General features: G+C 32.5%; 1 protein-coding gene across 1 annotated transcript; it reads left to right on the forward strand.

Moving 5' to 3' along the window:
- Nucleotides 1-9,094: 9,094 nt before the first annotated feature.
- On the forward strand, nt 9,095-10,076 carry LOC132638627 (uncharacterized). Its single transcript, XM_060355438.1, has one exon. The coding sequence runs from the start codon at nt 9,169-9,171 to the stop codon at nt 9,886-9,888; it is 720 nt and encodes a 239-aa protein (XP_060211421.1). The 5' UTR covers nt 9,095-9,168; the 3' UTR covers nt 9,889-10,076.
- The last annotated feature ends 1,123 nt before the right edge of the window (nt 10,077-11,199 follow it).

Consider the following 11,199-nt stretch of genomic DNA (forward strand, 5'->3'; position numbering starts at 1 on the left):
TCTCAACTTATAACATATGACAAATAGTTTTAATATTGATGCAGGATTTTTTGTGTTTTTGGTTTTATATAAATTATAAGTCTCTTCCCGTCAAAATCATCTGAAAGGGGGGGGGGGGGGGGGGGGAACGAGAAATCTTAACATAGTTATGATAAATTTGTAGATATTAAATTATAATCTTTCCAAGGAAGAATTTGTTTAGGTATATTGCAAGATCAATTGCTATTAAAATTGTTCAGAGCAAAAAAGCTCCATTGAAAGGGAAAGAAATGCATATAAAATACGAATTAATTCCTTACCTTATATGATTACAAGTTCATTCCTTTTATTTTCTTAGTTTGTTTAATTTGTATAACCCCGCGAAGCACGGATGTATTCACTAGTAATAATAAATTGAGGATAAGATGCAAGATTATTTTTTCTCCGGTGGAGGGTCTATCGGAAACAATCTTCGTACCCCACAAAGTTAGGGGTGAGGTTTGTGTCCATTCTTTCCGGACCGTACTTGTGGAAATACATTGGATATTTTATTATTGTTATTGTTGTAAGATGCGAGATTATTTTATCCTGTATTTAGTTCTGGGTATTAATTAGCATCGGGATTATTTTATCTCGGTACTTGTATTACAATGGTGAGATTATTATGCCATATAAAAGTGGATAAAATAATCTCATGGGATATTCTTTTTATCCCATCTCGCATACCAAACGACCCTTTAAGAATTTATATGAGTTTAATGGTCAAAAACACACTTGAACTGTCATTTTTCCACGAGTTTCACACTCCACCAATTAGTTGTTCATGTTTTTGGGAAGAGAACAACTGATAGTTGAGGTATGTTTGAATACATAGATGGTGATAGTTCAGGTAGGAAAAGGGAACAAGTGATAGTTAAACTCGCGAAAAAAAAAGAAGAAGATAATTCAAGTGTGCTTTTTACTACTATTCAAATAATTAAATTTATTTATGATGGATCTTCTATTGTTAACTCATATACCAAGAAATGACACGTGGTATTGATAACGTCAGAATCCACTCCTCAAAGAGAAAGTGTACACGGTCATCGCAAAATAATTTACCCAACTATGAGTCGGGGTCGAATCCCACAGAGAACAGTATAGAGGCAATTAAGAAAGTTAAGGATTTATCACCAACTAAGCTAAGCCAAGCACTTTTTCAATATTTGGTTTTTGATTTAAACTAACAAAGATAAAATTAACCTAGAAATTAAGTAAAATGATCAATGGCCACAAGCATGGATACAAGGAAAATTACTCTCAAATAACGATCCAATGTATTTTATGATTTTACAACTAAGGGTGAGTTATGTTAATAGATAATGTCTTCCAACCAAATCAATGAATTTCACTCTAAACTTTTCCAAGGCTTAAAGTGTGATATTAAGCACAACCAATTGAATCTCAAGTTAACTATCCTATTTCTAGCTCAAGTTATTAGATGAGGTTTAGAACCTCAAATTTTTGCTATTTACTCTTTTCCTAACCCTTAACTCTCTTTTCCAAGCAAAAGAAAGGTAACTAGGCCCAATTAATGTTTGCAACCATTAAGAGACATGAAATCTTGAAGAATAAATAGAGAAACATTAACCCACTTAATTAGAAATAAGAATCATTCAATACATAAGCATAACAAGAGATATAATCCAACTTTGCGAATGAATATTGATAACGTCCAAATCCACTCCTCAAAGAGAAAGTGTACACGGTCGTCGCAATATAATTTACCCAACTATGAGTCGGGGTCGAATCCATAAGAACAATATAAAGACGATTTAAACAAGTAAGGAGTTATCACCAACTAAGCTAAGTCAAACATTTGTTCAATATTTGATTTTTGGTTTAACAACTAACAAAGATAAAACTAACTAGAAAGCAGGTAAAATGATCAATGACCACAAGTATGGATACAAAGGAATTGCGCTCAAGTAAAGATCCAATGTATTTCACTATTTTATAACTAAGAGTAAGTTTACGCTAATTAGATAATGATTTCTAAAATCTCATCAAAAGTCTCTCAGCCAAATTGATGAATGCCATTACTAAGCTTTCTCAAGCCTTTGAATGTAGAAAATGTGAACAATCAATATAATCTCAAGTAACTTTCCTATCTCTAACTCAAGTTGTTAGATAAGGTTTAAAGCCTCAAATTCTTGTTAATTAATCTTTTCCAACCTCAATCTTCTTTTCCCGAGCTCAAATCGAAGTAAATGGGTGGGTCTTAGGGTTAACTAATCCCTTAAGAAACATTAAAGAACAAGATTAACTAAAACAACATTAACTCACTTCATTAGCAAAAGTCTAATCTTAAAGAAGAGATAAGTTGGTAAAATACCAACTTATCAGGTATCTCTAAAAGTATTCGGTTTTGAAGCTTTATCCTACTTAACATAATTTTAAAAAATGACCTTATCTTGGAAAATTCACTGGGAATAGAACCTTTGTTGTCCATCATGTATAAGTTTTAGTTTTTACCTATAAGGCAAAATTTGTGGTCAATTGAGCAGGTTCATTATCTTGAAATATTCTGAACTTCTGCCTTATATGCAAAACTAATTTATGTCCACAACTTATGTCTGTTGGGCAATAGAATTATCTATAATGCATAAATTCTAGCTTTTGCATATAAGACAGAACTTACAATCAATTGAGCAAGTTCATTATCTTGAAATATCTTGAACTTTTCTGCCTTAGACAAAGCTAATTTATGTCCACAACCTATGCCAGATGGGCAACAAAAGCTTTGCCTAGCTAATTTTCTTAAACGAAGGTTATTTTAAAAAAAAAATGTTTAGGGGGACCAAAAAATCAAGATCACCCCTTATGGAGGCGATTCATGAACTTACCCCTCATATATTGTTGTTGGGCAATCACTTCATTTTCCCTTCGGCTAATTTATTTAAATTCATTTGTTGGACGGGCCTTCCTTACAATCCGATTGAGAGGCCTGAATTTTTGTCCCTCAATTCGCTGGTCTTTAATTTTTTCCTTTCGCTTAAAAAGGTGGCCGAAAATACTCCAAGGTTATCGATTCGAAATCCAGTAGAGTAAAAAATAATCGCAAAGCATAGGTTTCTATGAACCTATGCCTATTCCGGCGAAGTTACATAGAACTTATGCCAGAGACGGCAGGCTTTGCCTTGTAAAGCAAACTTTTAGTTTTGCCTTGCGATATTTTTTTTCTTGACTGAGCGGGGGTTCGAACCCAGAACCTCAGGATATTTTCGGCCATCTTTTTAAGTGAAGGACAAAATTTAAAGACTAGCAATTTGAGGGGCAAAATTAAAGATCACTCCAAAAGAAGGACAATCCGCGCAAAAATTTGAATTTTCGCTCATATTCTATAAAGCCCACTTACATTATGACGCCAAGATAGGGAACTTAACATTGTATGATACAGAGAGCCGTACCCTCATCAACAACAGCATATCCAGTGAAATCCCATAATGTGGGGTTTGAGGAGGCCCTACCCTCAACAACAACAACATATCCAGTGAAATCTCAAAATGTGAGTTTTGACGAGGGTAAAGAATACACAGACATTACCTCTACCTTGGAAGGTAGAAAGCCAAGAGCCCTACCCTCCTCGATCATTAATGTTGTCGTCCCCCCAACTGGGATGGCCTGAACATCATCTACTTCACCATCTGTTTCTCTTCTCCCACTTTTCCATAGATGGACATTATCGTTTTTACAATATTGTTGCACCATTTCACCAGAACCAGAAAGCCTTCCAAAATCCACCATCTTTTTAAAAAACAAGAATCAAGCTCGTCTTTGTTGTCCAGTACTGGTTTTTTTTATCACCAATTTAATTCTTCTATCTTCTATCTTCTTATTCTTACTTACTGTTTTGAATAGAAGAGGTGTTTCGTATTATTACGGTGGAATTGCTTGTGGTATGGTCGTTTTCTAGCAGTGGTGCGACGAAGGATGTGTGAAAATAGGTGGAACTTTACGTCTATGTATATATGTGCATATCCTCTTATATCTCATGTTTATCATGTATATAAATGTATATCCATAACAACATTTGTGTGATATACATTAGTATACACACGTGATATACCATATCCTAGTGAGTTCTCTAGATTGCTCCAGCTATGGGTCTTAGATTTTTGAAACTTCGATGCTCTTTTTTGTGTTTTTGACAGATAATGGGTCTTTCATTCCGATGAAGATGGTGGAAATGAATCTCGACATTAGTGTCTGTGGAAGAATATGAGAGATGAAGGATGTTTTATGGTTGGAACTACACCTAACCCTTGGCTAATTCATTGTCAAAAACTACGATGACATGTATATACATGTCAATCAAAAATAACCTATAATAGGGAAAGTGCACAGATAGCCGTCTTTGAGGATTTTTGTATGTTTAGCCACTTGTAGACAACTTTCGACATATGTGATCGAAGTTACAAATTTTTGTTTCTGAAATTACAAATTTTGCCTAAAGTTTGGCTTGCAATGTCCCAAACTTTAAGTCCCAATTTTTCTCATTGGCATAAGTTCCCTTTAGTGCAGTTAACAAGTTAATTATCTTCAGTATCTCGTATGAACGTGAAGGTATTGTGGCTGTAGTGAACACCCAAAAACGAACAAAAGAAAGAAAATAAATAACTTGTACTAAGAGATAGTATTCCATATATTATGTTTATGATAAGCACAGAGAATATAAACTAAATGTCTTAGTTCACCATAACATCTAAAAGAAACAAAAAGAACGAATAGTTCTGCTAAGCAAATGAACATATGCACAATCACAAGAACAGACACATTCGTTGCTGATATATGTAGGGAAAAAATAAGTTGGGAAGTCAACTAATAATTCGTATGTGAAAGTAAACAAAGAAAATTATGGTGCAGTGTTTGCAAACTTTTCCAATAACCTCTCAGTTTGACATCCTTAGTCGACATATTTGGTTGAACTCGGAAAACAAAATTGAAAATAACTAGTTGTACTTGTTAATACTGATAGTCACATTATAATTTCTAACTACTGAAATCCAATATTTAAATAGTGAAATGATAATCATCTACTATATATTTGCGTGCAAACAAAGAAATTCTTTGAATTAAGAATGCTTTGATAGACAACGTATATATGGAGTAATATGAAACATGCAAATGACAGAGCTTTCAGTTTTTGTTGGTCTAATTAAAGGAGTCCGGAGCCAAAATGACTTATTTTTGCAGTCATTAGACCAAAATAGGCTGTCTTTTTTTTTATACCACAATGGGTATTTCGTTGGTTATCCAACGAAATACCCACACAACGCACTGTTCATAGCCGGAATTTTTTGTTGCATTTCGCTACACTTGTAACGAAATGCAACAATTTTTTATTTTTTTTGCATTTCGTGAGTTAATCAACGAAATGCAACAATTTTTTTTTTGTTTTTTGCATTTCGTGAGTTAATCAACGAAATGCAACATATATATATATATATATATATATATATATATATATATTTCATTGGTATATAAACGAAAAAAAATAATTATTTTCCTCTTTCGTTTTTATATAAATGAAATACCAAAAAAAAAAAAAATATATATATATATATATATATATATATATATGTATTCCTATTTCGTTTTTATATAAATGAAATGAAAATAAAATTATTTTCCTATTTTTTTATATAAACGAAATACAAAAATACAAAAAAAATTATTTCATATTTCGTTTTTTAATAAACGAAATACAATTTTTTTTACTATTTCGTAGATATACCAACGAAATGCAAAATATATATATATATTCCAATTTCGTTTTTATATGAACGAAATTAAAATTTTTTTTATCCTATTTCGTTTTTTAATACACGAAATGCAAAAAAACAATTTTAAAAATATAATTTCCTATTTCGTTTTTTTATTCACGAAATGTAAAAAAAAACACATATTTCGTTGATTAATTCACGAAATGCAAAAAAAAAAAAAATTGTTGCATTTCGTTGATTAACTCACGAAATTCAAAAAAAAAAAATATATTTGTTGCATTTCGCTACAAGTGTAGCGAAATGCAACAAAAAATTCCGGCTATGAACAGTGCGTTGTGTGGGTATTTCGTTGGATAACCAACGAAATACCCATTGTGGTATAAAAAAAAAAGGCAGCCTATTTTGGTTTAATGGCTGCAAAAATAAGCCATTTTGGCTCCGGACTCCTTATTAAAGTATGTATACACAGCCCAAGCCATTGTTAATCCAGAGTACGAGTGTGTGAAATAATCCCATTCAATTAGGGTGGATCTAGGAGCGCAAAGGTTGATTCGAATTCCTAATTACACTAATATAGTGTGTGTATATATAAGGTTAAAATTATTTGTTATGTGATATAGTAAATGTTAAATTTCTTCGTGTATTTACTTTTTTCTATCTTGAATCTCTTTAATAAAAGTCCTGATTCTATCACTAGAAGTGAAGCTAAAATTTTAACTTTTTGGGTTTTGGATTATAAAACGACGATTTTATGTGTTAATAAATGAGTTTAAATTTAATATGCATATACATTAGTAAATTCTTAATAAAAATACAGTGTTTGCAAAGATTACGTATTGAATTTGGTCAAACCCGTATTTGAGCTTCTACCTCCACCCTTGTCCGCTACTGCACCCAACATTTCTTGAAAGTGATTGGAGAATTTTTTATTTTTGGCGGAGAAAATTGATTTGACATATTCATGGTAGTGGGACATAATCAAAAGGATGTAATTTGGTGGGGAAAGTACATGAATTTGCTGGGAAAATACACATTAATTTCCTAATCACATCCACATCAACTGAAGAAACAATCACTTAAATATCCAAAGATCTATGTCCTACACTTCCATCTCTTATTTAAAAAATGATTATTTCGTGTCACTACCAACCAAATTAACAAAAACCTTGGGCTTATCAATAACTATAGATTTTGTTACTTTAACAAATTAACTAATAAAGCAAAGAGGTTATGCTTAATAGCGACATATGTACATTGAAACTTTAGGCCCTGTTAGGCTGTTTGTGAGAAAAGGACATAAATGGTCCCTTAACTATGTGAGTAGGTTCAAAATAGTCCTTTAACTATGCACTTAACGGTTTTGGTCCTTTAAGTTTGCCATAAGTTAACAAAAATGGTCCCTCAACTATGAGGGTTGGTTAAAAATAGTCCCTTAAGTATGCACGTAACAGTTTTGGTCCTTTAAGTTCGCCAAATGTTAACACTTTTAGTCTCCGACAAAATATTCATCGAACTCTGTTTGTTAGATTTGACGAGAACTATGAAAAAATTAGCGAGAACTCACATTTGGGTGTACGCATTACTAAAGAAAAGGCCAAATACCTTAGGATAAAACCGACGGACATCAGTCGGTTATAGGTAAAAACAGAGAGAAAACCTACAGACTTGATAATGTCAGAAAATAGTGTCTCGGAACACAAAGACCAATGGACTCTGTAGATTAAAACCGAGGGAGTCTATCAGCTAAGTAAAATACACCAGACCTTAGAAATAAATTAGAAATAGCAGAAACTATAAAAATTATCACTACTAAAAACAAGCGAAAAAAACGATGGACGGAAACCGATGGATAAAATCGAGGGACACTATTTTTTAATTTTTTTTAGTTTTTATTATTTTTTACGAAAACCAACGAACGTCTGTCGGTTATTTTCAAGGAAAATGCGCGGAAACTATTTTTTTTTTTAAAAGAATCACTATGATGGAAGAATTTATTTTCGGGTTTTCAGTAAAAATGAGTCTAGTGTATATTACTTAGCCGATGGAATTAACTGACAGAGTCCGTCGGTCTTTGTGTTCCGAGACACTATTTTCTGACATTATCAAGTCTGTAGGTTTTTCCTCTGTTTTTACCTATAACCGAGTGATGTCCGTCGGTTTTATCCTGAGGTATTTGGCCTTTTCTTTAGTAATGCGTACACCCAAATGTGAGTTCTCGCTAGTTTTTTCATAGTTCTCGTCAAATCTAACAAACAGAGTTCGATGAATATTTTGTCGGAGACTAAAAGTGTTAACATTTGGCGAACTTAAAGGACCAAAACTGTTAAGTGCATACTTAAGGGACTATTTTTAACCAACCCTCATAGTTGAGGGACCATTTTTGTTAACTTGTGGCAAACTTAAAGGACCAAAACCATTAAGTGCATAGTTAAGGGACTATTTTGAACCTACTCTCATAGTTAAGGGACCATTTATGTCCTTTTCTCGGCTGTTTGTTCATAGGTCCTGTTCCCAAATTCTGAAATAATATTTGGATATTACTTTATCAAATTAGTCAATTATTCTCACTTCAAACTTGAAATATGAAATTTGAAAAAACGATTTTAGGAATTTTTCAAGTTTGTTCAAATCTTTACTTGAAAAACCTCAAGTGTTTTTTCATATCAAAACACAACTTTAGCTTTCAAATACCCTTTTCTACATAACTTCAAGTACTAATTTTTATCAAATATCAATCAACTCATGTCCAAAAGCATAGTAAATTTCACAATCCGTCAATTTTGTAAAAATATAACCTTAGAATTACAAAATTAGGAAATGAAGGGATAAGAGCATCCTTGATTTAATAGGAAAAATGAAAATTTGTCTCGAAACAAGTCTTGGCATGAGATATCATCTAAATGCTTCAAAGGGACAATGGGTAACTCAAGTGTCATTAGACTAATGTTCGTAGGTGAGCATTCATCTAGTATATGTTTCGTTCAGTAAGCGTCTTTACAAAAGTTGATGTACAAATCTTATAGTAAGCACTAAGCTCCAATATATTATTAGTCACTCCCATAATCTAGTCTTAAGAAATGCAAATTAGCCCAATCAGAATGCATAATCTGTCATTCAACCCCATATTGAGGCACCATTAAATAAAATGTTAGGTCATTGGAGGAGTTGACTTGATTTTCCAACTAACACAACAATAATTCGAAGAGCTAAATGGTGCTTAGCACATAAAAATTCATTTCGAGTCTTCTAGAGGAGAAACGTGGGCCTACTTTTATAGTAAACTACTTACAAGATTCGAATAATCACTCATCATATTCCAATAACCTCCTCAATATTCAATAATATACCTCTATATATACCCTACCATATAACTTCCAAGATTTGCTTGTAAAAAAGAAGTCTGTTTTCTAGTACACAATTATATATGGCTGCTGAAGAAGTATTACTCCTCAAGCTCTTTGATACTTGTTGGTTTGAACAAGGAATTTTATCTACCAACACACATAGATTCTCAGATGATGTACAAAACAACAAAGCACTTGAAGAAAATACTCATGAAATTCAAGAATCAGAAGAAAATACTCATGAAATTCAAGAATCAGCAAATCTCTTTGGTCGATCAGAAAGTGATTATTGTATAAGCTTGGATAATACTAATAGTATTACAAGTTTTAGTCCACTTGGGAATTCTCCAACATCTGTGATTATCACAAGTAACAAAGTTGCAGAAGCAGTACAAATGAAGGATAATAAGCAGAAGAGAAGGATAAAGGATAAAAGAGGAGTTAAGGGAATTATTCGAATTCGAAGAAGCTCATCGGATCTTGAACTTGAAGAATTAAAAGGTTTTATGGATTTGGGATTTGAGTTTAATGAAGAAGATAAGAATTCAAGATTGGTTACAATTGTTCCTGGATTACAAAAATGGGGAAACAAGGCAGTTGATGAAGAAGTAGAAAATAGTACTAGTAAAAAGAAGGATATTGTTCAAAGGCCTTATCTTTCTGAAGCATGGGAGATTCTTGAAAAAAGAAAAATGATTAGAAAATTGGTGAAGTGGAGATTTCCAGCTATGCATAACGAGATTAACATGAAAGACAATCTTAGATTTTGGGCTCAAACTGTTGCATCAACTTTCAGATAAAACACAATATTGTTGGCATTGCTTTTTCTTATCTGTTTGTTTCATTTTCTGTTAGTTGTTTCTAGTTTACTTTACATTTTGTAGCCAAATTGGGGCTTCTTGCTGTTAAGTTAATGTTTTAATTAATTTTGAAACATTTCATCTGATAAAAGTTTTCAAACTAAATGAATGTGAATTTGAAGATACATTCTTCATTTAGTATTTTACGTTTTAGGTTCTTGAAAGTTACATGAAAGTTGCATGTATTTTAAGAAAAATTCATGAACCTATTTTAAATCCTATTTAATGAAAACTTTTATGTTATGTAATTTTTATCCTATAAATAGTGTTTCATTCTTTTGGAAAAGGCAAGCACTTCAAGAAAACAATTTCCCCTAAAAACATTAGAGACATTGATCAAAAGGTGAAATCACCAATTCAAGAATAGAAGAGCAACTTTCTTGAATAATACTTGTTGTGGCTTAGTTGAATCCCGAAGATAGAGTTGTTATTTATTCTTCCGTTTGCTCGTGGGAGAGACTCCAACTATCTTCAAGAAACGTCTTAACGTGCCTCTAAGCCAAGCAAGTTTATTTTGGATTTCTTTTATTATTATCATCCTTGTTCTAACAATTTGAAGATAGTTGGCTCTATGGCTACTACATCAACATTGAATGGTGTTCCATCTCTGCCTAATCCTAATTTTGAAATATTCGATGGCAAAGACTTTCCTAGATGACGTGGAAAGATGGAATTCTTTTTAAGACGGTTGAAGTTGGCATATGTTCTTGAACAACCTTGTCCTAATGCTCCTGGTTCTGAGGTAGCAACTGACGAGGCTACTTTGATTAAAAAACAAATTGCCAAGTGGAAAGATGATGATTATTTATGTAAGAATTATATTCTTGGAGGAATGTCCAACAAATTTTATGATCAATATTATACCAAGTGAAAATTTGCTAAGGATATTTGGGACACTCTCCAAAATATCTATTTGGCGGAAGAGGCGAGTTCAAAGAAATTTCTTGTTTCAAACTATATGGGGTTCAAAATGGTTGATGATAAGTCAATCACTGAACAAGTGCAAGAATTCCAACTTCTAGCTAATAAAATTGTTATCTCTGGAATTGCTCTTGATGAAAACTTTCATGTTGGTGCTATTGTCTTGAAACTTCCTTCCTCTTGGAAAGAATACAGAAGCAAACTCTTACACAAAAAAGAAGATTTGACTCTTGAGCAATTGTTGCAGCATTTGCAAATTGAACAAGAGACTCGATATCGTGACAATAATATTTTGAAGGAACCCGTCATGAAAGCTCACGTGGTTGAAGA

This window comes from Lycium barbarum, chromosome 4 (assembly GCF_019175385.1).
Source record: "Lycium barbarum isolate Lr01 chromosome 4, ASM1917538v2, whole genome shotgun sequence".
NCBI classification, from domain to species: Eukaryota; Viridiplantae; Streptophyta; class Magnoliopsida; order Solanales; family Solanaceae; genus Lycium; species Lycium barbarum.